The 26,907-nt window shown below is 42.3% G+C and overlaps 2 protein-coding genes across 2 annotated transcripts in view; one reads left to right on the forward strand and one right to left on the reverse strand.

Moving 5' to 3' along the window:
* Positions 1–14: 14 nt before the first annotated feature.
* Positions 15–25,785, forward strand: LRRIQ4 (leucine rich repeats and IQ motif containing 4). Its single transcript, XM_040349320.1, has 6 exons — positions 15–105; positions 3,629–4,754; positions 10,834–11,007; positions 14,012–14,150; positions 16,554–16,750; positions 25,243–25,785. Exons 2-6 carry the CDS (start codon positions 3,660–3,662, stop codon positions 25,390–25,392), a joined length of 1,755 nt encoding a protein of 584 aa, XP_040205254.1. The 5' UTR covers positions 15–105; positions 3,629–3,659; the 3' UTR covers positions 25,393–25,785.
* The window catches only part of LRRC31 (leucine rich repeat containing 31), a 45,582-nt gene continuing 44,314 nt past the window's right edge, over positions 25,640–26,907 (reverse strand). Inside the window, exon 10 of the mRNA XM_040349321.1 lies at positions 25,640–26,310. Within this exon, the coding sequence (XP_040205255.1) occupies positions 25,994–26,310 (317 nt within the window). The 3' untranslated portion in view covers positions 25,640–25,993. The remainder of the gene's footprint in view (positions 26,311–26,907) is intronic.

Consider the following 26,907-nt stretch of genomic DNA (forward strand, 5'->3'; position numbering starts at 1 on the left):
CTCCTCCTCCCTGGATGTCTCCTAGCTAGGCTGCTGTAGTTTCTGCTTGAAGATATAGAGGAGAAGGAGGTCGGTGGACTGGGGGAGCCACAGCAATACAGACTGGTGAGAATGGAAACTGGCATTGGGCATAGTCTGCATTATTATCACTGCCACTAGAACCAGGCAGAGGACAGGGGCAGGGTTGTGTAGCTCCATATAACTCTCTGTACTGACTGCTTTAAAACTGTCCCTGCAGTCTATATGCTTTCCCTCTAAAAATGAAAAGTTTAGGATTTCACAAACTTTAAGCTCTCCCTAGGCAGGACCATACACTGTGCAAGTTTCTTTCCTGCAACCACGATTTCCCCATCAACAGGGACAGTGCTGACAGGAATTCTTCCCACCAGGTGATTGTCTACTCCTGGCAGGGGAAGCCGTCCTCTCCAGGAGAAGACAGTGATTATCGCTGGTGGCTATATCAGTCACTAGTGATAATCGCAAGAAAATTTGGCAGGCTGGTTGTACACAAGTTGAATCATTGATCAACTTGGTGCATTTAGCCTGCCCATTAAATTCTCGAATCTCGGACAGTTTTTTCTTTTTTTTTTTTAACATACTATCACCAGTGCAGTACAGCGTTATCACATAACAGGTGTGGCGGTAATTTTATTTTTACAATTTTTTTTTAACACACTGTGACCAGAGTAATATAATGTTGACCAAAGCATAGTAACATTGTACTACTCAAGATTCTTATTTATATTATTATTATTCTTCTTATTTATTTTATACACATGTATTACATTGCTATAACCAGTGTTTCTCAATTCCAGTCCTCAGGCCCCCCCAACAGGTCAGGTTTTCAGGATTTCCATTATTTTGCACAGGTGATTTGATCAGTTTCACTGCCTTAGTAATCACCACAGCCTTTTCATCTGAGGGAAATCATGAAAACCTGACCTGTTGGGGGGGCCTGAGGACTGGAATTGAGAAACTATTGAGATTGAGAAACACTGCTATAACCAAACATTTTACTAAATGATTCAGTCTTTTTTGTTTTAGTTAGCTGTAATTGGCCAGAGATAATCACGTGATACAGATGGACTGTGATTGGCCTTGTCTGTACCATGTGATCACACTGACCAATCACAGCTAGCAGCACAGTTGTATTCAATGGATGGCATGAATGAAGCCATCTATTGTTTACAACTGTTATGTGGCCTGCTGTGATACATCACAGCGATCACATGGTACCGGCAATGAGCCGTTACTCAGATCGGTCAACTGTCGTGTCCTGTGTACCCTGACTGGTGACAGATTGCACCGCTGCAAGACCCCACAATCAGCATACCCTGAAAGGATATCATATGATGCCCAGTCAGGATAACTGAACCACGGCTCGGCCATAAACTTGCTATGGGCCAGGCAGGAAGATGTTAAAGTAGAACTAAAGAAAAAACTTTTTTTTTTTCATTTTTGGATAGACTAATGCCCCGTACACACGATCGGTTCATCCGATGAAAACGGTCTGATGGATTTTTTCATCAGATATCCTATAATGCTGACTTTCATCAGTCTTGCCTACACACCATCGGTTAAATAAACGTTTGTGTCAGAACGTGGTGACGTAAAACACAACAACGTGCTGAGAAAAATGAAGTTCAATGCTTCCAAGCATGTGTCGACTTGATTCTGAGCATGAGTGGATTTTTAACCGATGGACGTGCCTACAGACGATCGTTTTTTTTTCTATCGGTTTTTTAACCATCAGATAATTTTAAAACAAGTTCCTAGTTTTTTTCACCAAAGGATAAAAAAACGATGGGGCCCACACACGATCGGTTCGTCTGATGAAAACGGTCCATCAAACGCGGCATAAGGGATTGTTATAACCCCTGTCAGATTTGTTTTTCCAATCTGTATCTCATTGGGGAGATTTCCCTTCACTTCCTGTCTCATATTCAAAAGTGCCACAAGAACTAGTGTCCCCATTAGAAGATTTCCCCTTTATTTCTGGGGACAAACTAAAATGTTGGATTTTCTTTCACTTTCATCCTCAGTGATAGAAGTAAACAGGACAAATAGAGGATGAATCTCCCTAACGGGGGCACAGACAGCAATGACAACCTGACAGGTGTTCTAATCTCTCTCCACTCTGCAAAAAAAAAAAAGAAAAGAAAAAAGTTTTGCCTTTAGTTATAATTTAATTTCAAAATTTATAGGGCTTGTTCGCACCATGTCCATTGAGCTGGGTTGATCTGAATGCTTTAAGGAATGGTGAATGCTAGGGCACTTAGAAAACAATTGCTTTCTATACAGTAAGCCTTAAAGTGGAAGTTCACCCGAAAAACAATTTTTAACATTAGATTGAGGCTTGTTTTGTGAAGGGGAATCGTTTTTTTTTTTAAAAATCGAAGCAGTACTTACCGTTTTAGAGATAGATCTTCTTCGCCGCTTCCGGGTATGGTCTTCGGGACTAGGCGTTCCTATTTGATTGACAGGCTTCCGACGGTCGCATACATCGTGTCACGAGTAGCCGAAAGAAGCCGAACGTCGACGCGGCTCTATACGACGCCTGCGCACCGACGTTCGGCTACTTTCGGAAAATCGTGACGCGCTGTATGCGACCGTCGGAAGCCCAGTCCCGCAGCCCATACCCGGAAGCGGCGGAGAAGATCTATCTCTAAAACGTTAAGTTCTGCTTCGATTAAAAAAAACACCCGATTCCCCTTCACAAAACGAGCCTCAATCTAATGTTAAAAATTTAGTTTTTGGGTGAACCTCCACTTTAATAATGTCATAATGCTGTGTTAGGGTGTGTTGCAGCACATTGCATACAAATGCAGACAATTCTATGCAGTGATGCTGAATGACGTTTTCATTTTGTGACGGTTAAAAGAGTTGTAAAGGCAGAAGTTTTTTTTTTTATCTTAATGCATTCTATGCATTAATATAAAATAAAACTTCTGTGTGTAGCAGCCCCTCCCCCCCCCTAATTACCTACCTGAGCCCTTTTCACTCTCCAGCGATGTCCATGATCCAGTCAGCCATCCAGGACACTCCTCCAGATTTGCTGATTCAGAGCAGAGGCGCTATTGGCTCCCTTGGCTGTCAATCAAAATCAGTCAGCCAATCAGGAGAGATAGGGGGTGAGGCCAGGTCAGGGCTCCGTGTCTGAATGGACACATGGAGCTCTGACTCGGCTTGGGTGCCCCCTGTAGCAAGCTGCTGGATAAGGGGCACTCAAAGGAGGGATGGGCTAGGAGAAGCAAAGAGGGACCTGAGAAGAGGAGGATCCTGGCTGCTCTGTGCAAAACCAACTGCACAGAAAAGGTAAGTATAACATGTTTATTATTTTTAAAAAAAGGGAGCCTTTACAATCACTTTAACCACTTGCCACCTGGGCCAATTCTCACATTTCTCTCCTACATGTAAAAATCAAATGGCTGGTCTCATAACTGATCACACATGCAGCATTATGACAACTGCAGATCAAACAGAACCAAGACGGAAACTTCCATGGCTGTAAAGAATAAAGGGGTTTAGTTTCGCTCTAACCTCCCCAAATTGTACTTTGCAATTGTATAAATATGATCAATGCTAATGTCATAACACATGAAATTAGGTTTTCTGTTTGTGCTTGTAGGTTAAAACATATGTAGACTACAGCTGCAAAAATGCCTGAATTTCGTCAAAGCACATCAGGCAAGATGTTCAACGTTCGCTTTTCGAATGCAGTCACATCAGTTCTATTGGATACCAATGAGCAGACTTGGGAGACAGTTGAAGGAAAACCTGAGTCTGAGCTACCCATACAGTTAAAACATCGAGTCCTATTCCTGGATTCTTCTCAACAGAAGCATAAAGAGTTACCTGGTCAGGTTCTTGATCTGGAAGATCTTGAAGAACTGCACTTAGAAAAGAACCGGATAGAAGCTATTCCTAAGGAAATCTACCAGCTCCATAATATAAAAGTCCTTTACTTGAATAACAATAACATTACTCAGATTTGTGATGAGTTTGGAGAGCTAAAAAAGCTAGAGAGCTTAGACCTTAGCAATAACCCACTTGACTGGAGCTCCCTGGAGATCATTGGTGGACTGCATCAGCTCCGCGAATTAAGACTGTATAGTGTAAACCTTAATGAATTTCCAGTTCTGATCTGCAAAAAACTCCACCATTTGCACCTACTGGGCCTCTCCAAGAACAGACTTAAATCTCTTCCACCAGAAGTAGTTAATCTAACACATCTTAAAGAAATTTATTTAAGGAATAATAAATTTTCCTTGTTTCCAAAACAGATCTGTGTACTTCAAAGCCTAGAAATTGTTGATCTTGAGGAAAATAGACTGACATCTATACCTGAAGAGATTTGTTTTTTATCTAATCTTAATAAATTGTTTATCAGTGTAAACAATCTGTCGTTCGTACCAAAAACTCTCAGTCGTTGCACAAAGTTGTCAGTTCTTGATGCTTCTGGAAATCACCTTCAAAGGCTTCCTCATTTACTTAAAGAATTAGGAGATCTGGATGAACTTGGGCTGTCAAATAACGTCTTGAAAATATTACCATCTACAGTAACAAAGTTACATTCTCTCTGTGTCCTCTATCTAAAAAACACAGGATTGTCAGTGTTACCTGCTGAGTTTGCCAAGTTGGAATTTCTCAAGATACTAGACCTTAGTCTAAACTCTTTTACTGAATTCCCTACTGTGATCTGTGCGCTTAAAAATCTTCAAGTGATTTCACTAGATGACAACTTAATGAGCTCGGTAAGATTGTACAATCTTATTCTACAATATAATATAATATAAAAAGTAGCAAAATCTTAGCTGAGAGATAAAATAGAATTTCTCTGAAACAGCTAGGTGGAATTGTATAGTGTTATGTTCTATTTTACGTCATCTGGCAGTTAAGTTTATGTAAAAAGACTATACAGGCCTGGTAAGCATAAAGAGCAATCTCTAAATTCCAATATTGCCCTAGTGGCTATAAATACTATGGGCCAGATTCACAAAAGAGATACGATGGAGTATCTCAGATACACCATCGTATCTCGGATTTTTTCTGGTCCTATCTATGCACCTGATTCATAGAATCAGATACGCATAGATAGGGCTGAGATCCGACAGTGTCACACTGTGTTACACTGTCGGATCTTTTTTTTGATTTAAAAATGGCGCCGGGGGCGTTCCCGCTGATTTACACTGAATAATATGTAAATCAGCGAGATACGCGAAATTCACGACCGTACGCGGACCCGACGCGGTGTTCTTACGTCGTTTCCGTAGCGGTTTTCCGTCGTATACTTACCCTTTCTAAAAGCAGGGGTAAGTATTGTTAAGTATGGCCGTCGTTCCCGCGTCGATTTTGAATTTTCCTACGTCGTTTGCGTACGCCGATTCACGAACACGCGCGTCGCAAGTCCCGCTCACGTCGCAACCACTGACGTCCTATTGACGTCAGTGGGAGCAATGCACGCCGGGAAATTCCCCGGACGACGCATGCGTATTTAAATCGGCGCGGGAGCGCGCCTGATTTAAATATGACACTCCCCTAGCCGCGGAATTTGAATTCCGCTGGGGGAGTTAGGATCCGCCGTCGCAAGTTTGGAGGTAAGTGTTTTGTGAATTTGACACTTTCCTCACAAACTTGCGAGGGCGGATCTTAATTCACAAAGGTTAGCGGATCTTTAGATCCGTGTAACCTATGTGAATTAAGATCCGCCCTCGCAAGTTTGTGAGGAAAGTGTCAAATTCACAAAACACTTACCTCCAAACTTGCGACGGCGGATCCTAACTCCCCCAGCGGAATTCAAATTCCGCGGCTAGGGGAGTGTCATATTTAAATCAGGCGCGCTCCCGCGCCGATTTAAATACGCATGCGTCGTCCGGGGAATTTCCCGGCGTGCATTGCTCCCACTGACGTCAATAGGACGTCAGTGGTTGCGACGTGAGCGGGACTTGCGACGCGCGTGTTCGTGAATCGGCGTACGCAAACGACGTAGGGAATTTCAAAATCGACGCGGGAACGACGGCCATACTTAACAATACTTACCCCTGCTTTTAGCATGGGTAAGTATACGACGGGTACCGCGCTACGGAAACGACGTAAGAACACCGCGTCGGGTCCGTGTACGGTCGTGAATTTCGCGTATCTCGCTGATTTACATATTATTCAGTGTAAATCAGCGGGAACGCCCCCGGCGCCATTTTTAAATCAAAAAAAAGATCCGACAGTGTAACACAGTGTGACACTGTCGGATCTCAGCCCTATCTATGCGTATCTGATTCTATGAATCAGGTGCATAGATAGGACTAGTAAAAATCCGAGATACGATGGTGTATCTGAGATACTCCATCGTATCTCTTTTGTGAATCTGGCCCCACGGATCTAAAGATCCGCTAACCTTTGTGAATCTGGCCCAGTGACTTTTGTTCAGCCTAATGAACTGCTAACTTAATGGGTAATTATAAATCTTCTCTCAATGTGCATTCGGTTGGTTTGAAGCTAAGAAAAAAAACAACATAATGACCTCACAAGAAATGTTATGATGTTATAATGTTACATGTAGGATAAATGGAAAACACTGGTTCATATTTTAAAATTTAAGGGGCTACTCTCTTCTTGTAATGAGGAATTAAAAGATGTAACATTGTTGAATCTCCCTAAAAATTTAAAGCAGCCCTTGGGGAAGGCGCATACTGGGGCTAGGTGCAGACATCATGTCTCTTTCCTAAGTGTCTCCCTCACAAGTGTTGCGCAGTTTCACCACCGCAGTTTAACCAAAGCAGAATAACTAAAGCTGTAAGAAGATACAACAAGAACTCTGCTCCACTCTGGTAAGATGGCAATCAGACCACCATTTGCTATTTAATGTATTTAAAGTCAGATTTCTACTCTCTATCCACTAACATGCTCCTTCTACTCTTCCTTCTCACATTGGTATTCTCTACTCTCAAATTGTCCTTACTCTATCCCTCACCTCTACCACACAGCCTACACATACCCATTCCATACTACTGCACCCATCACCTCCTGAAATTACTGAACCTACATTCTGACCTAAACACCAGGGCAGTGAAATATGTGCGCTCATACACATCCTGCTCCCATCTTACTTTTCTCACCCTCCTTCTTCTACTAATCTCTGGGGACATTTCTCCAAATCCTGGCCCTCCATTTTCTAACTGCAAACCACATATCCGGCACCCCTCCTCCTCTGGCAACAGCCGTAATCCACTCAGTTTAATTCTATATCTCCCTGCTTCATAAAACCAGCCCCCCAATTTCATACACCCTCTGGAATACCTGCTCCATCTGTAACAAGCTCACATCTGTGCCTTACCATTTTATCTCTCATTTCTTTACCATACTTACCATAACTGCAACCTGGCTTCAAGATTTTGACTCGGCTTCTCTTGCTGGCCTCTCCCATGGTGTACTCCACTGGACTCACTCCCCCAGACCCAATGGACAGAAAGGAGGTGGAGTTGGATTCCTTCTGTTGCCGCAAAGCACCTTCCAAGTCTTTCCTACCCCTCCCTCTCTATCCCTCTCGAGACACACTTTTTTTTCTATTTTTTCTAAGGATTGCAGCAGTTTATCTGCCTCCTGGACCAGTATCACACTTTTCTGATGACTTCGCTGCCTGGCTAGTGGCTACCCTACTTTCTCTTCTCTGAAATGCCTACTATCATTCTTGCTGACTTCAAAATCCCAGTTAATGTTACAGCCCAGCTACAGCTCAACTTAACCTCATCTTTTGCCCTAACACAATGGGCACATGCTTCCACTCACTCCAATGGTAATACCCTCGACCTTATATTCTCCTACCTCTGCACTCTGGCAACCTCACCAACAACCCCTTTCCTCTTTCCGATCACAACCTCATCAGTTTCACATTATCCTTTTTTCCAACCACCTATCCCTCCAAGCAGCATATGATTCCAGAAACCTTTGCCATTTATCTCTTCGCTATTCTGCTACTGACCACCTCTATGACAAAATCTGTCCCCTGTTCTGTCTTGACCTGGCCACCTCTGTCTACAACAGTTCACTCTCATCCTCACTGGATGCACTTGCTCCTCTAGCTACACGTAGAATCAGGCCCGAACCGTTATAACCTTGACAAACTGACAGTACCAGAAATCTCCAGAGACATTGCTGTGCTCTTGAACGACTGGCGTAAAACCAAATCCCTGCAGGACTTCACCTTATATAAATCTGTTCTTTTAAAAAACAATTTCTGCCTCTATGATGCCAAACAAACCTAATTTGTCTCTATTACTAATACCGTGTTATCCAGTCCCTGTCGGCTCTTCTCTACCTTCAGCTCTCTGCTTTATCCCCCTCCCTCTCCACCCACTAACTCACTTACTGCCCAAGAGATTGCCAATCACTTTAAAGATAAGATTCATGCAATAGGTGAAGACACCGCCAATGTACATACATCTACATCGTCAACACTCTCCTCTTTTGAACTGGCTACTACTAAAGAGGTTACAAAACTTTTCTCAGATGTCCACCTAACCAATTGTCCCCTGGATCTTGTTTCCTCGCAACTACTACGGTCACCCTCTTATTCTATCCTATGCTCCTTCACTCACATCTTTAATCTCTCCCTCTCTAGTGGCACCTTCCCCTCCCCTCTAAAGCATGCACAGATCACTCCCAAACTCTCACTGAACTTCACCAACCTGAACAACTTAAGACCAATCTCATTGCTCCCATTCACCTCTAAACTTCTAGAACGCTTGGTCTACAACCGTCTTAGCTCCTACCTCATTGAAAATAATCTTATTGACTCCTTACAGTCTGTCTTTCACTCACAGCACTCCCCAGAAACTGCCTTACTAAAACTCAGTAAGGATTTACTAACTGCAAAAACCAATGGCCACTACTCCATACTCCTACTACTTGACCTCTCTGTGGACTTTGATACTGTTAACCATATGCTCCTCCTCAACAAACTTCGTGCCCTTGACCTCCAAGACTCTGCTCTATCCTGGTTCTCCTCCTACCTATCACAGTGCTTCTTCAGTGTCACCTACAACTGTCTCCTCCTCTCCATTTCCTCTTTCTGTAGGGGTACCCCCAGGCTCTGTTCTTGGACCCCTTCTCTTCTCTAGCTACACCTCCTCCCTCGGTCACCTGATAACCTCCCACGGCTCCAATACCATCTCTATGCCGATGGCACCCAAATCTATCTCTTCACTCCTCACCTCACTTTATCAGTCTCCTCTTGCATCACTAACTTACTAACTGACATATCAGCATTGATGTCACACCACTTCCTTAAACAAAATCTCTCTAAAACTGAGCTGATAATTATCCCCCCTTGCCTGTGTCGAATCGCTGTCAAAAGCTTGTAGACTTCACCTCCATAAAATTTCTAAAATTCACCCGTTTTTAACTAATGAAACCATCAAGCTACTCATTCACCTTGGTATCTCTCGTTTTGACTATTGCAACTTCCTTCTCACAGGCCTACCTCTCCATAGGCTATCCCCTTTTCAGTCTATCATTAATGCTGCTGCCAGACTCATCTATCCTACCAATCGCACTGTGTCTGCCACCCCTCTCCGCCAATCCCTACAATGGCTTCTGACCACCCGGCGAATAAAATTCAAAATACTAACTACAACATACAAAGCCAACTCTGCCATGAGCTACATCACCAATCTTATCTCCAAATATCACCCAAACCGTCCTCTCCACTCCTCCCAAAACCTTCTGCTCTAAAGCTCCCTTGTCTTCTCCTGTTGCAAAACTACAAGTCCCATTATGCCTCTGGGTGTCATGCTTTGTGGCTGTCAGAGTCTTGCTGTGCCTCATGGGACTTGTAGTTCTGCAACAGATGGAGGGCTGCTAATTGCATATCCCTGTTCTAAATCCTTATTACAAGGAGGGAAAAGTCCCCTGAGTTTTGGGTGGTGCTTCTGTTTTTTAGTTTCTCCTGTATCTCCTATATGCAAGGCTTGATACCTTAGTTTTGAAGTTAATTTCTTCCCCCTTTCTGTTCCCTTTTTCTTTTTTTATTACATGTATGGTGTGCTCCTGGGTATTAATTTTATTAAAAAATGTTTTTATTTAAGTGTGTTTTGTTGAGGAAAACATTTAGAAAACTACCAGTTGGGGTCCAAAATAGCTATGACCCTTCAGACAAGAAAAATAATGTTTTGTCTTTGTTAAATTGTACTTAAATGATCTACAGTATGAACTCTGTGTAATATGTTACTGCTATAAAATACATCCACATTAACTGTTTTACCTTTAATCTGCTTTTAATATATTTACCACCATTTCTAATAGATATAAGATTATAGCCCAACTCAGACTAAAACTTTTTTGTATATAGTGGGGAAGGGCCAGGACATTGGTTAGGTGTTAATTGCCATCTGCATCCCCCACTTTTTTGTATGTAAAGCAAGGAGAACTTAAGCTGATAAAAATGTTGGTCATATCAGCAGGGACTGGGCATATTTTGGTCAGCAGGTGATAGCTGGGACTGGGCATATCTTGGTCAGAATACAATGTCCAGGTGGAGCAGGGTAATCCTCTATCCAGGTTGTTTGTGCGGGTTCTTTTTTGAACTTCTAGAACTAGACCAGGACTTCTATGAGGTTTTCATTATTATATTTGTCATCCTATCCCGTTCCCTCATTTTTCTCTGATTTCCTATTTTGATTTCACAGGGAAAAAGTCAAAGTAAATCTTAAAAGCTGACAGAGGTTACTCTATCCCTAACTTTAAAAGAAAGTTTTGACTTTCAAAGTGTTAATCTGTCTGTGTATTGAAATTGAAGTAACATAGTTTCAATCTTAGTAAAAATAAATCTTCTCAATTTAGATTACACCACAAATAAAATCACTACAAAATCTGACGCACTTGGGAATGACTGGAAACAGGTTTCCTGCTTTTCCAGAGGAGATCTTCTGGCTGGAATCTTTGGAGAAACTGTATATTGGACAGGATCGTGGCACTCAACTTACAAATTTACCAGACAACATTTGCATGCTCACGGTGAGGTCATGTTTTGTTATTATATTTTTTCTATTTCATTAAATCTGGTATTTGATTTTACCACCATTGAGTCAACTAAATTCCTTTGAAAGCACTTAAAATTCCATCCAGATCTGCTACTTGACTGGAATTCCAGACATATTAAACGAGTTGATTTTCTGCTTATAACATACATATTACAATACATATGTCTAATTTGAATGTGAAATGCTGTACACATTCATATTTGCAAATGAAATTTTACTAGTGTATGGCAAGCTTAAGATAAATGCATATACTGTACACAGCAAAAGTGTGAACACATTTGATGTTTTGTGAGATAACTGAAAGATTTAAAGCAAAACTTTAAACCAACTTCTTGCAATAAACTGTATTTATTTATGATCTGGGGATGAAACAGATAGCCTGAAAGACATTTTAAACTCTATATTTACGTATGTATTTTATTTTGTATGTTTTGTCTACTGCAGTCAACATCCTTGGCACCATACTAAAGCCTATCACACATGTGCTGAATGTTGGGCAACATCGGCCTGTTCAATAAAAACCAGCTGACCTTCGGCCTGTGTGTATGGCATCTGGTCCTAAAGAAGCCGGCTGTTCAGTCAGCGTATGTTGCACGTGCATACTGGCAAACCAGTGGCCAAAGGCTGAAAGCGCTGACCGAAGTGTTCTGGTGGGGACTCTCCCCCCGTCAGAACACAACAGCTCAGCAGGGGAGATCGCTGTACTAACATCGGATTCCGTTTTTTTTTTTATTCAACCCAGCAGGTAGTGTGTACTAGGGATAACTCTTCTGCCATGTACTCACATTAAGGCCCTAATAAAAAAAGAACCCACCTCAATTATTCTCATTGTTACCTTAAAAGCAAAATTGTAGTTCTAAATTGTTTCCTACATAAGCATATGTATACAAAGCTGAATAAAGTCAGAACAGTTATTTGGAAAGATGCTGGATGTATCTTTTTGTGTCTGTTCCCTACTGCAGTAGTCATTCATTTCCAATATTCATTATTAGGTTACTTGAGTTGCCTGTATGTAACATTTCCAAGAAATGCTTTCATTTGTTACAGGTGACACAAAATATGTAGGCTTATTGAAAAGCAATAACATTATGACATATTTCAAAGTAATCTTGACAAAGTGGCAACATGAGCATTTGAATATCAAAATTAATTAACTGTTGTAAAATGTGAGTTCATGCACATAGGTCAGGTGAATATCAAATATAATAAAGTTGGCCAAAACAGAGCTAAATAGGGACTTAAAGTGGAGGTTCACCCAAAAAATAAATTTTTAACATTACATTCAGCCGAGTTGTCCTAATGACAATCGGCTGTGTTTTTTATTTTTTCGTACATACCGACTTTCCCCGCCGCTTCCGGGTATGTCTTCTGTGGGACTGGGCATTCCTATCTGATTGACAGGTTTCCGACCGTCGCATACTGCGCGTCACGAGTTGCCAAAAGAAGCCGAACGTCGGTGCGTAGGCGCCGTATAGAGCCGCACCGACGTTCGGCTTCTTTCGGCAACTCGTGACGCGCAGTATGCGACGGTTTGGAAGCCTGTCAATCAGATAGGAACGGCCAGTCCCGAAGAAGACATACCCGGAAGCGGCGGTGAAAGTCGGTATGTACGGAAAAAAAACCAGCCGATTGTCATTAGGACAACTCGGCTGAATGTAATGTTAAAAATGTATTTTTGGGTGAACCCCCGCTTTAAGCTGGGTACACATGTAGCCAATTTTATTCTGTGTGTAGCACCAACAGAAAACCAGTATTTGATCTGCCACAGCGCTGATCGGTGTATTCTGGTCCCCACTGTCATGTATGGCTATGCATATACTTTAAGCACTCAATGCATGACAGATGCAAATGTTTGCTCTGGATACATTAAAAGATAAAAATTTGACACTAATATAACTTTGAAATAAGATTTTATCATCAGTTTAGGAAGGGATTCAGTACACTAACTGTGATTAAATTGAGGAAAAGAACGTGCTGGTTTCTTACAACTAATAATATCCAAGATTACCATTACTAAATATTTTATTGCAATGAGTTGATTATACTAATCCAAGGGGGGAGTCAAGAAGATTTTATTTTTATTTTTTTCACCTATTGGGTTTGATTTACTAATACTGCAGAGTGTAAAATCTGGTGCAGCTGTGCGTGGTAGCCAATCAGCTTTAACTTCAGCTTGTTCAATTAAAGCAGTGTTCCGGCCTCCCCCTCCAAAAGTTAAAAGTCAGCTTCTACACATAATGTAGCTGCTGACTTTTAATATTATGACACTTACCTGTCCTAGAATCCAGCAATGTCAGCACCGCAGCCGATGTTTACATCGGCTGTCAGATGCTGCTGCCGCCATTGCCGGTAAGAGAACCCGGCAGTGAAGTCTTGCAGCTTCACAGCCGGGCCCCTACTGCGCAAGTGCGATTTGCGCTGCGCTCTCTTACTGGCCCGGCAGTAGAGGAAGGAGGAGGGAGCTGAACTTCTGACATACCTCAGGTCGGACGGAAGTGGGGACAGAGTACCTGTCAAAAAGAGGTAACTGCTCCCCCCCTCCCCCCAAAAGGTGTCAAATGTAGCTCCGGAGGGGGGGGTGGACAGATAAGCGGAAGTTCCACTTTTGGGTGGAACTCCGCTTTAAGCGTTGACAAAAAAAACTGGAAACTGATTTGTTTCTATGCAAAGCTTCACCTGATTTTGCACTTTCCAATTTTTGTAAATCAACCCCACTGTCATATGTGCTCTGGGGTATTGAAACCAATGGATTGTCATGACAGCCAGAATATTTTCAGGAGGAGACTAGCAATGGCAATCTTTATAGTTTTCTCAGCATAGTTTTTTTTTTACATTTGTATTGTCCTTTTTTAGCAGAGTATCTGGCTTTCTTAGTAGCGGTAAGCAGTGACTTGGACCCTTTATCAAAAATTCCTGATATTGCTCCAACTATATTGCCGACTGTGAAAATGACCAGTTGCTCTTCTTGTTGAATGTAGAATCTGAAAGAGCTGTACATTGAAAACAACAGTTTGGAATGTCTTCCATCCACACTGAACCAGCTGAAGAACCTCAAAGTTCTGGATTGTCACAGTAACCATCTAAATCATCTGCCAGATTCAGTCTGCAAAATCTATGGTAAGTATACCATAATGATATTACTCTATCTAAATGCATGAATTAATGAATTCGTTTTTCAGGAACATTACATGCATTTTTCATGCTGACATTTATACATTTGAACTCTTTTTTTCACAAAAGCATTTTGCCCCGCACACCCACTACCGAATATACTGTTTTGAGGCAGATGACGGAAACAACTTTTTCCAAAAGTTTTATTTAAGTGACAAATTCTGTTTAGTGTTTTGTTAGTTGCAATGCCCAGACATGTTAAGCAGATTTTTGCAGGTTTCAGACTGAGTTCACACTATTGCGAATTCGATGTGCGTTTTCCGCAATTAAATTTGCATATCAGAAGATTGTGACCGGCTCTCTATGGGGCCGGTTCACACATCTCTGGAGTGGCTCTGATGCAAATTGCACAGAAGTCCTGTGCATCCTCTGGTCCATTTCAGGTCTGAATTCAGACAAAAATTTGGACTGAAATCGGACCTGAAACGGTGAACAGGGACCCATGCTGTGAGCCGCTCCGTGCGGTAGTGTGAACCCAGCCTAAATGTTCTTCTGGTAGAGTTTTGTTTCTGTGGCTTGTCTACTTGAGCAGTACCACGGCACCACTGACATGGATGTCTAAATACGAGTTACTAATAGTAAAAATGTTTATTCCTGATTACAGTTACTTTCTCACACCTACTTCAATTCAGTCTTAGTTTATAGTAAGTTTTATTCTATAGTACCCCCTTTGGAAGATTTCCCCTCTATTACTTTCCTAGTGACAACCCAAAATTTGGGATTGGATTTTCTTTTACTTTCACATTCAATGATAATGGTAAACAGGACAAATAGAGAGGGGGAATTTCCTTAAAGGGGTTTTCCACCCATTTTTTAAGTTTATTAAAAGTCAGAAGCTACAAAAAGTGTAGCTGCTGGCTTTTAATAAACTGACACTTACCTGCTCCACGGCTCCAGCGACGCGCCGGCCGGGGCTCCGCTCCTCGTCCCCCCCTCGCCGGCCGGTGTCTTCATTTCTAGTGTGGGCACCCGGCAGTGACAGCTTTCGGCTTCACGGCCGGGCATCCACTGCGCATGCGCGAGCGGCGCAGCGCCGTTGGATTGGACAGGCGCTAGCCTACAGGGAGGGGCTGTGAAAAGGCGATTAAGCTAATCGCCTTTCCAGCCCCTCGGCGGAAGGAGGAAGTGGGACAGGAAGTCCCCTTCTCCTGAAGCCCCCACTCCCCCCCCAAAAAAATTACATGCCAAATGTGGCATGTAAGGGGGCGAGGAGTGGGTTAAGAGGAAGTTCCACTTTTAGGTGGAACTCCTCTTTATTTGGGGCACAGACAGCAATAAAACCAGGTCAAAATCAGGACAAATAGAGAGGGTCAATGTACTTAATTGGGGCACAGACAGCAATAAAAACAGGTGTTCTAATTCTTTCTCCACTCTATCAAAAATGAAGAAAAAAGTTTTGCCTTTAGTTATACTTTAATGGCTAAATTCACAAAGAGTTACGCCGGCGTATCAATAGATACGCCATTGTAACTCGGAATCTAAGCCGTCGTATGTTTAAGTGTATGCTCAAACTGAGATACACTTAAACCTAGCTAGCTAGCTAGCTGTCTAGTTCCGCCGGCCACTAGGGGCGTGAACGCTGATTTACGCCTAGAATGCGTAAATCAGCGAGATACGCCGATTCACGAACGTACGCTTGCCCGTCGCAGTAAAGATACGCCGTTTATGTAAGGCGATTCCCGGCATAAAGTTAGTCGAACAAATAGCTGGCCTAGTCAATGTTAAGTATGGCCGTCGTTCCCGCGTCGAAATTTGAAATTTTTTACGTTGTTTGCGTAAGTCGTCCGTGAATTGGGTTGGACGTAATTTACATTCATGTCGAAACCAATATGTCCTTCCGGCATACTTTGGAGCAATGCACACTGGGATATGTCCACGGACGGCGCATGCACCGTTCTTAAAAAACGTCAATCACGTCAGGTCACAAATCATTTACATAAAACACGCCCCCCTCTTCCACATTTGAATTAGGCGCGCTTAGGCCGGCCCATTTATGCTACGCTGCCGTAACTTAGGAGGCAAGTGCTTTGTGAATACAGCATTTGCCTCTCTGACTTTGAGGCGGCGTATGCGATACGCTACGCCGCCTCAAAGATATGCCTGGCTATCTGAATCTAGCCATAAGTTAATATTCTTGAATCTTAAAATGAAATTTTGCTAATGTATGGCCAGATTTTCTCAAAATATAATAGGCTGCTATGGGCACTTGTATGTGCCCTTTGTGCCTAATGATTGTACTGAAATAAATACATCTCTTTTAGGTGTATTTAGCAATTCTGAGTTGCAGTGATACAGCAATAAGGTCACTGATTAGTTTTTTTCTGAAAGTGTTTTTTCTTTTTTGTTCAGGGTTGAAAAAACTGCTTCTTTCCAAAAACCAGCTGTCTACTCTGCCAGATAATCTGGACATGTTACACACACTTGACCTGCTTGTTCTGGATGGGAATCCTATGACAGACCCACCAGTGGAGGTATGCAGCCAGGGAAAAGCTGTCGTGTGGGAATACCTTAAAGAAAAGAGGCGCAAAAATCAGATGGCAACAAAGGTAACAACATCACATGACATTTTGGTATTGATAGGATACTATACTCATGCACATAAGAAAACTTGCCCCATTTAAAAGACACCTGTCCTGGGAGATGTGTGAAAGCATGCCATTGATGACTTATCCTTCTAAATATGCTACTTACCTAACTGTTATGTTAACCTACCACTTCAAGACTTTGAGGCGGAATAGGTATGCAGATAAACACTAAAGGCTTTTGTGATCTGCTTACTTGTTTCAGGCCAATGGGGGTTATTTACAAAAGGCAAATCCACTTTGCACTACAAGTGCAAACTACAAGTGAAAAGTGCAATTGAAATTGCACTGAAAGTACACTTGGAAGTGCAGTCACTGTAGATCCGAGGGGGACATGCAACGAGAATAAAAAACAGCACATGATTGGATAATAAAATCAGCAGATCTACCCCTCAGATTTTAAGTGACTTCACTTCCAAGTGCACTTTCAATGCAATTTCAAGTGCACTTTGCACTTGTAGTGCAAAGTAGATTTGCCTTTTCGTAAATGACCCCCAATGTCTCAGAATGTATTAAAGCCTGTTGATTAGGAGCCAAGCACCTACAATTTTCAGAGCAGCAATGACAACCCCATCTTTTTCATATTTGTTGCTTTATGGACTTATTACAGTTACTTTTTTTGGACATGAGAATATCCTGTTATTATTTAGCAAATTGAAGACTAGGGCCGGGATTCAGAGAGATCGGCGCATCTTTAGATAGGCGTAGCGCATCTCATATGCGCTACGCCGTCGTAACATTAAGGGGCAAGTACTGTATTCACAAAGCACTTGCTCCCATATGTACGCCGGCGTAACGTAAATGGGCCGGCGTACGCCCGCCTAATTCAAAGTAGCAAGGCAGTGGGCGTGTTGTATTATAATGAAGCGTGACCCCATGTAAATGCATGGCCGAACGAACGGCGCATGCTTAGAATCACGTCGAATTTACTCCCTAAGATACGCCGGCTCCATTCATGTGACGTGAACGTAACCTACGCCAAGCCCCATTCACGTACGACTTATGTAAACGACGTAAAATACGACGCTGTTCCCGCGCCCATACCTTAACACAGGGGTGTCCAAACTTTTTTCAAAGAGGGCCAGATTTGATGAAGTGAACATCCGACTATTTTGCCTGACATTCTTTGAACCATTAAAATTTGGTCTAAGTGTGTTCGTCCGAGCACTAATACACTGCCCAACAAGAATTCTCTTGCTTTTGTGGCTGTGTGTGGTGAAGAGATGAGCTTGGGCGTGTTATTTGGATATACTGTGTATATTTATTTTGTGGCTCCAACGAATCCCAGAGCACTGCTCAGGACTAAGGATGAGCTTGGGCGTGTTACTTGGATATACTGTATTTATCGGCGTATAACACCCACAGGCTTACCATTGCCATGAATGCAGCCTCACATGTGCCATAAATGCAGCCTTACACGTGCCATCAGTGCAGTCTCACACGTGCCATAAGTGCAGCCTCATACGTGCCATCAGTGCAGCCTTTACACGTGCCATCAGTGCAGCCTGATCGATGCCCATTTGCAGCTTCGGAGGACAGAGGGAGGGGGGCAAGAGGAGTGCCGACAGATTACAAACAGGAGAATCTCTTTTTTACTCTGTGGCCTCTTTAATACAAAGTCCCGCCTCCTATGATAGACAGAACAGTCGTCCAATGGCATCCCAGGAGACGAGACTTCCCATACAGACGCTACTGAGTAAGCAGCAGATTCTCTTCATGTATTCTGACGACGCTCGTCCTGTCCCCTCCAAGGCAGCGCCGATAAATATGGTGTATATCTTTTGTGGCCCTGGGGGCCACAAACAATATATATCCAAATCCCCAGGGGGGCCATATCAAATCAACAGGGGGGCCGCATTTGGCCCGCGGGCCGGACTTTGGACATGCCTGCCTTAACATGACTTACCCCTGCTTTATGAGGGGTAAAGTTACGCCAGACATACGCCTTACGTAAACGGCATAGCTTAATGCGACGGGTGCAAGTACGTTCGTGAATCGGTGTATCTAGCTCATTTACATATTCGACGCGTAAATTTACGGAAGCACCCCTATCGGCCAGCGTAAATATGCACCCACGATACGACAGCATAGGAGACTTACGCCGGTCGTATCTTGCCAAAATTCAGGCGTATCTGCTTTCCTGAATAAGCGTATAGATACGACGGCGCACATTTGGACTTACGACGGCGTATCTGGAGATACGTCGTCGTAAGTCCTTTCTGAATCCGGGCCTAGGTGATGATTAGGGCAGTGAATGCTCAGGATGCCCGTTATGTGTCACATATTTCTTATCTCATCATGTGTTTTTAAGCAGGCCTATAAGAATGAAATGATAAGGCTTTATGAGACTACATATATTTATTATATATGAAGTGCCCAGAGCTATGCATCTACCAAGATTTGTGACCATGAAGGTAGCCCATCAAAAGTGGCCTTTAGTGGCCATTTGTCTGAAATGCAGACCTGTATTCCACCCCAACTTAAAAACAGGAAATTCCCATAGGCAAGTGGTGCGTGATATAGTTACATGCGGACTCTGGAATATGTGGACATTTATAGTGGTTTGAATTATGTGTTTGACTCTTTATGGCATTGCAGCTTCCTGCCAATGAGAATGAACAGTTGATAAACAGTCGACTAGCAGTTACCTTTGTGTCTGTGGCCAGAGATAAATTACTGTTGGCTAAGGCAAAGGTTATGTGTAGCTCCTATAGGAAGCAATTTAAACAAGAACTCCAGAAATCATGAGTAAGGCCTAATTCACATGGCCATAAAAGAGCAGTAAAAATAAAAGTTCCTGTGTAATGATCAGTAAAAATTGTCCTGATCTTGTTTTCATTGGTATACGTGTATACACATGCTCTCTGTTGGATGTTGTGCTATGGATCTGAATGTAGTGCATTTTTACACACCTGTGTAAATGTCTCAATTGAAACCAATGCAGCTACATTTAAGATCTGTAAATAAAAATTGGCTGTAAAAAATTTTTTTTACAGCCTTGTGAATGAGGCCTTATCCATGCAATGTGTAATGAGTTAGTTACAGTTAGCTCTGTTCTCTCCTGTCCAAGACACAACACAGCAAAAACCCCAGGGTGAGGTAGGCATCTACCTTTGGCCCCGGTGCATTATTTGAATTGAAGTAGTCAGCATTAAACACGTTTTGGGGCCTTTCATTCACTGCAATGTATCTCAGAAAGGGCAGCATGGTGGTAGGTGTAATTAAAGTGGAGTTCCACCCATAAATATAACATTACATCAGTAGTTTTAAAACATTTTCATTAGTCCTTTAAGAATTTTTTTTTTGTTTTAGATGCCTTCAAAGTGTTGTTGCTAGGCAGAATAGTTAATCTTCCCACTTCCTGCACCTGGGTGCTTAACCTACACCGCACAGACTCCTGGGAATGTAGTGGGTGTAACTTTCCAGGAGTCTGTGCAATCCCCAGTCTCGAAGAATCATGTGACTTGGACAGTACAGGTGCTGAAACCTGATCTGAAACCTAATACACTGCTTGTGCAGCACTGAGCATGTGCGAAGATTTGCAAGGCTGAAATCCAGGAAGTCATACAGTCTGGCTTCATGATGCCCACACTTAAGATGGCCCCAGTCAATGGACCTTAGTTTACAGACTAACTTTACTAGAATACATTAAGCTTGTGTATTACAGGGGTATTTATATTTAAAAAGTGAAATTGTGGCCGGAACTCCGCTTTAACTTACACTTACCTTCTGCAGTTTCTTACAAACTTACTTCCTGGAGTTCTTCATTAGCGGTCTTAGAACACAATGTACAATTAATGGATAACTTTTTTCTAAAATTAAAAAAATAAAAAGAACAAGGAAAGGCCTCATACACGGAGGCACGTGAGGCCGTACAATATAAATTGCAGACTTATTTCTGTGCATACATTTACCCATGGTGATAAAAGCTGTACCGGATATACACTATACTTATATAAGCACGAACATAAATCCCTGAAAGCATGCAGGCTAAATCCAGGGATTTATGCCTGTGCCAAAATGACTACTCAAGTATTATATCGAACAAAGATTAAAGTGTTACTAAAGGCAAGGCTCTCAACCTGTGTGTCTATGGAGCCACACTCCATAGACTTACACAGCGGGACTTAGGCCCGTCCCCAACTTCCTCCTTACTGCATTTTATTGACAGCAGCAAGAGCCAATGGTTCCTGTTGTGCTTGAATGCTGTGTAAAGAGGAAAAGAGGGTATAATAGATGCAGCCGTGCACAGCGCTGATCTCTTCTCCCCTCTCTTCCCCTTGACACAGGGACGGGGGGTGCAGGGAGACTGAAAACGTTTTTTAACCTTAATGCAAACAAGGCTCACACAAGCTGCTGCCGCGTCTCACAGCAGGGTCCGAATAGGAAAACTTGCGTCTTACGAAATACGAACGGGTCCGAATAGGGACACTTGAGTCTTACGCAATTACGAATCTTTACGAATCTACGGAACGTGACGAGACGGAACAAAAAAAACAGTTTTTGTGCTATAAACGAAAAAATACCCAAATTAAAAAGAAAAAAAGATTTCCTACTTTCTGCTATAAAACATATCCAATGAAAAAAAAAATCTAATTTCTTCATAACTTTTGCCCAAAATGTATTTTGCTAGATTCTGGTAAAAAAATAAAAATCTCAACAAGTGTATATTGATGTTTTATTTGTTAAAGTTACTGGGCCAGATTCACAGCGGAGATACGACGGACTATCTCAGATACTCCGTCGTATCTCTCAGAGTATCTATGCGACTGATTCATAGAACCAGTTACGCATAGATATCCATAAGATCCGACAGGTGTAATTGTTTTACACTGTCGGATCTTAGGATGCAGAACCGCGGCCGCCGCTGGGGGGAGTTTGCGTCGTAAACCAGCGTCGGGTATGCAAAGTAGGAGTTACGGCGATCCATGACGGTTTTTCGCGTTCGCTACGTCGCTGCTAGTCTAGTTTCCCGCCGCAAATTTAGTCATCGTTTTGGGTGCCCTAACTTTACACAGCACACGTATGTGCTGTATAAAGTATGGCCGTCGTTCCCGCGCCAAAATTTAAAAATTCACGTCGTTTGCGTAAGACGTCCGGGAATACGGAAGTATGCTACGCACGTCGCCGTTCGAAAAAATGACGTCACTTTGCGCAAAGCACGGCGGGAATTTCGAAACTAAGCATGCGCAGTAGGTCAGGCGCTGGAGCGCGCCTAATTTAAATGGCACACGCCCATTTAAATTACGCGGGCTTACACCGGAGGCCGCCAGCGTAGGTTTTCATTGCAAGTGCTTTGTGAATCAGGCACTTGCGATGAAAACTTGCGGCGGTGTAACGTATCTACGATACGTTACGCCGCCGCTAGTCTACATGAATCTGGCCCATAGACTCTACAAACTATGGTATATATACTGGAATTTGTGTGTTTTTTTTTTATACTAGTAATGGCAGTGATCAGAGACTTATAGTGGGACTGCGATAGTACGGCGGGAAATCTGATACTTACTAATGCTGGGAGAAACTTAGTAACTGCCACTGACATCACCAGTGACACTAATACAGTGATCAGGGCTAATATACACTGTCACTGAACTAATGACATTGCCTGGGAAGGGGTTAACATCTAGGGCGATCAAGGGGTTAAAAGTGTGCCTAAAAGATGTTAAGTGTGTGTGCTGTGTGATGATTTTACTAAGCAATGTGCCTGTTTTTAGTCCCTGTTTTGTTAGGAAAATCCACCTTCTCTATTTGTCAAGCTTATCATTATCACCAAAAAGTTAATGTGAAGAAAATCCTAAATTTTGGGTTGTCACCAGAACAGAAATCAAGGGGGAATCTTCCAATGGGCACACTAGTTCTGGTGACACAGAGGGATTCCCCTACATTTGGGTTTCTTTGTGTGTCATCATGTCATGGTTGCCAACCGCCAGTAAATTTACTGACAGTTTGTAAAAATCAGTGATTTTTTTTACAACTGCCAGTAAATATTGGGGGCTGATCATTTCATGCTGTGTTGACTTTTTAAGTGTAAATCAAGAAAATTAGCTTGTTATAGGTATTGTCAGTGTTCAGATATCATGTTTATACTGTTCAAATGTTCACTGTGGCCCAGAGTTTGCATGTGTTGCGCTTTTACAAGGCTCTCTCTCTCTCTCACTGTGTTAGTTTTCAATAGGAGTTCTGTAATTTCTCAGGTTGTCAGTAAAATATGTTGTCAGTAAAATATGTGCTCTGTCAGTAAATTTTCCATGTTTTGTCAGTAAAAATGCTGCAGGAGGTTGGCAACCCTGCATCATGTAATACCTGGAGTGATTTCGAGCACTAATGTAGTAAATTGCAGTACCTACATACTGGGTAGGTCATTGTATCAGCATTATACCACTTTTAAAGAGAAGAGATAAGCAATGGTGTGTCAGATGTAGCAGTTGCACTGGCTAGTGGGCCCTTAAAAGGGGTTGTAAAGGTTTGTTTTTTATTTTCTAAATAGGTTCCTTTAAGCTAGTGCATTGTTTGTTCACTTACCTTTTCCTTCGATTTCCCTTCTAAATGTTTTCTTTCTTTGTCTGAATTTCTCACTTCCTGTTTCTCCTCAGTAAGCTTGCCCCCATCATCCATGAGGGTTAGTCAGCCAGAACAGCTTACTGAGGAGGAACAGGAAGTGAGAAATTCAGACAAAGAAAAAAAACATTTAGAAGGCGAAATCGAAAGAAAAGATAAGTGAACCAACAATGCACTAGCTTAAAGGAATTTATTTAGAAAATAAAAAACTAACCTTTACAACCCCTTTAAAGCAGAGTTCCAGACTTTTTTTTAATTTTTATTAACCTCCCTGGCGGTATGATTCTGTCTGGAATTACGTACCAAAAGTGGTACAATTATTTTGCAAGGAAATTTGGCGTTTTATACTGTAGGCCTGTAATTTTTAAAAATAACTCACTTAAATCTGACCAAGCAAGAGTCTTGTAGGCATCCCGGGTATGATTTTTTTTAAAAACAAAATTATAAATTATAATATAATAAATAATTATAATTAATTATAACAAATAATAATATAATTATAATAAAAAGTATTCAATAATGTAATCAAATCAAAATCACTGAAATTTGCTCAGTTGCAGAATTGTCGCTGTCATTATTTTTTTTTTTTATGATGAATTTCCCCACAAATCGCTATAGCACAATTCTGCAAGTGATTATAATTTATTATCGCTGTTTTCTAGCTGATCTAAAACCATTTTTGACATAAAGGGACACTTTTGGACAATCTACAGTTTTTAGGCAGAAAGGACATTTTTTATTATATAAAAGTACATGTAGGGCACTGGGCAGACCACTAGGGACAAGGGGGGTGTGTATTTTTTACATACAGTACTGTAATCTATAAGATTACAGTATACTGTATGTAATGTGTTTGTTTACTTTTTTGAATTTGGCGCCGTTCTCCGCTCCCGTGCGTCGTAACGTCGCAGGGAACAGAGATCGGCGGCACACTGGGACACTGTGAATCGAGCGAGGAGGTCCCGCTCGCTCACACAGCGGGGTGGCATCGATGGATCCAGGGACAAGGTGAGTAACTTGCTTGTGGATCCAGCGAGAAGGTAAGCCGCGCCGCTGCACACTCTGCACGTCCAGCCCGAGCGTGACTCGGGGTTACCGATCCTAACATGAAAAACCAACCCCGAGTCACGCTCAGGTTTACCGCCAAGGGGGTTAAAAGTCAGCAGCTACAAAAAGCATAGCTGCTGGCTTTTAATAAACATACACTTACCTGCTCCACAGTCCAACGCACCGCCCGGAGCTCCGCTCCTCTCCCCCCCTCTCCGCCGGCGCCTCCATCCTAACTGTGGGCACCCGGTCGTGACAGCTTCCGGCTTCATGGCCGGGCACTCACTGCGCATGAGCAAGTAGCGCTGCGTTACCTGATTGGATAGGCGATCGCCTGGGACCTGTCACTTGTCCCAGGCGATCGCCTACAGGGAGGGGCCGCGGTAGGCGATATGACGTATCGCCTGGGCGGAAGGAGGAAGTGGGACAGGATGTCCCACTCCCCCTGAGGCCCCCCCCCCAAAAAAAAAATTACATGCCAAATGTGGCATGTAAGGGGGCGAGGAGTGGTTTAAGCGGAAGTTTCACTTTTGGGTGGAACTCCGCTTTAAGAATCGACACTCTGAGGGAGTGATAGGAGGTACAGCCTCCTCAAAAGGAATATTTGGCCCTATGCAGATGTTTATTTTTACCCATTAAAAACAAAACAAAACAAAAAAACATTGTTCATTATTTTTCTTTAGTCATGGTTTCCACCCAGTAGAGAGGTACAGTGCTACTCCATGTGATCAGGGTCTGGAGCTAGTTCTGGGCCCTTCAGATTGGAATGGGCACAGACTGCCAAACTTAGGTTAGGAATATTATATTCTTTTTTTTTAATTGACTGTTTTCTTATTTCTTCGCTGCAGATTCAAGCATGGTGGCGTGGGATCATGGTACGGAAAGGTCTTGGGCCCTATTCTTACCTTCTTCAGATTGGGAAAAAAAGCAAATCAAAGAAGGATAAGAAAGCAAAGGGAAAAAGCAAGAAAGGTGTTGTGAAAGGAAAAAAAAAGTAACAGTGAACATCTATCTCACAGAAACGAGAGGGCGTCCTGTTGTTATGGAAACATACTGGCATACAGTATACAGCAGAACTTTAGTGAGCATGGGCTTTGCAGACTATTATTCCCAGATACAATGGATGCAAGTGATCAAACCAGTTTCTCCTGTTACATTAAAGGTCTTTGTTATATAAGACATTCCATACTGTGCTAACACAACCTTACTTCACCGCCAACACACAATTCACATGCAATGCCACACTCTCAGGCTACTATATTTATTTGCTTTTGTGTTCACCATGAAAAAATCTGCACAGGATGTAAAAGACAAAATGTATTGTAGCCAACAGTCCACTAAATAGTATAGATTGTGCTTTAAATAAATTCAGCATAAAAAACGATTGTAAATCTGTGATATTTATCAAATTACTAAAGTGCAATTATTTTGTAGCCTTACACAAATTACTACATGTCAGCAAAATTATGTATGGTGTCTCAGTATTATGTAACCGTGAACTAGCTATAGTAAGAATGCAAGCAGGTGGAGTGCACACAGTGTTTTATCCATCTCCCTTCCATCCCAGAGGAAAAACATGGAGAAAGTTCAGCTATTAAATCAGTCATAGTGTATACTGATGTTCTTTTCCTTGCAGATTCTGTTGAGTTGCTGCTGTTCTGCTGTTGATAGAGTCCAGCGCTGTATACCCAGTTCTTTCATCATAGGCAGCTTAGGTATGTTGGATATTAAGTGAATGAACCATGGACCACAGGCACGGACAGATGCTGGCCTTAGGCTAATATCTAGTTCAGTTATGTTCTTCAGAGCAGGGATACTTTCAAACAATAAGGACCAGGCTTCATCAGGTACAGTGTCATTGTAGGCAAGGTCCAGCTGCTGTAAGCTGTCCAGATGACCGGCTTGTGCTGCCGATCCTGCAATACATAATATCACAGACCATTAAGGCAGGGCTCGACAAATCCCGGGCGCCAGGTCGCCATGGCGACTAGAAATAGGGTCCTGGCGATTTGGCTTGGAAGGGGGGGGCAAAAAAAAAAAAAAGAGCTGGCACCATCTGGTGGTGAGCCGTTGGTATTACAAGTTATTACCACCAGATGTGTAAGCTGGGCCATCTGGTGGTGGTCGTTGGTATTACAAGTTAAGCATTACAAGTTAAACAGCAATTCTAATGTAATTTTTCACTATTTTCACTGCCATCTTCTTCCCTCTAATTAGAACCCCCAAACATTATATATATTTTTTATCCCAACACCCTAGAGAATAAAATGGCGACCGTTGCAATACTTTCTGTCATGCCGTATTTGCGCAGCGGTCTTGCAAGCGCACTTTTTTGGGGGAAAAATTACACTTTTTTTAATTAAAAAATAAGACAACAGTAAAATTATCCCCATTTTTAATATTATGAAAGATAATGTTACGCCGAGTAAATTGATACCCAACATGTCACGCTTCAAAATTACGTCCGCTCGTGGAATGGCGTCAAACTTTTACCCTTTAAAATCTCCATAGGC

This window comes from Rana temporaria, chromosome 4 (assembly GCF_905171775.1).
Source record: "Rana temporaria chromosome 4, aRanTem1.1, whole genome shotgun sequence".
NCBI lineage: Eukaryota > Metazoa > Chordata > Amphibia > Anura > Ranidae > Rana > Rana temporaria.

Excerpts from the sequence above, each read along its gene's own strand:
- LRRIQ4 (XM_040349320.1), top strand. The coding sequence starts at position 3,660 with ATGCCTGAATTTCGTCAAAGCACATCAGGCAAGATGTTCAACGTTCGC. Across the intron at positions 14,151-16,553 it reads TTCAGTCTGCAAAATCTATG|GGTTGAAAAAACTGCTTCTT; the intron begins GTAAGTATACCA and ends TTTTTTGTTCAG. Across the intron at positions 16,751-25,242 it reads AAAATCAGATGGCAACAAAG|ATTCAAGCATGGTGGCGTGG; the intron begins GTAACAACATCA and ends TCTTCGCTGCAG.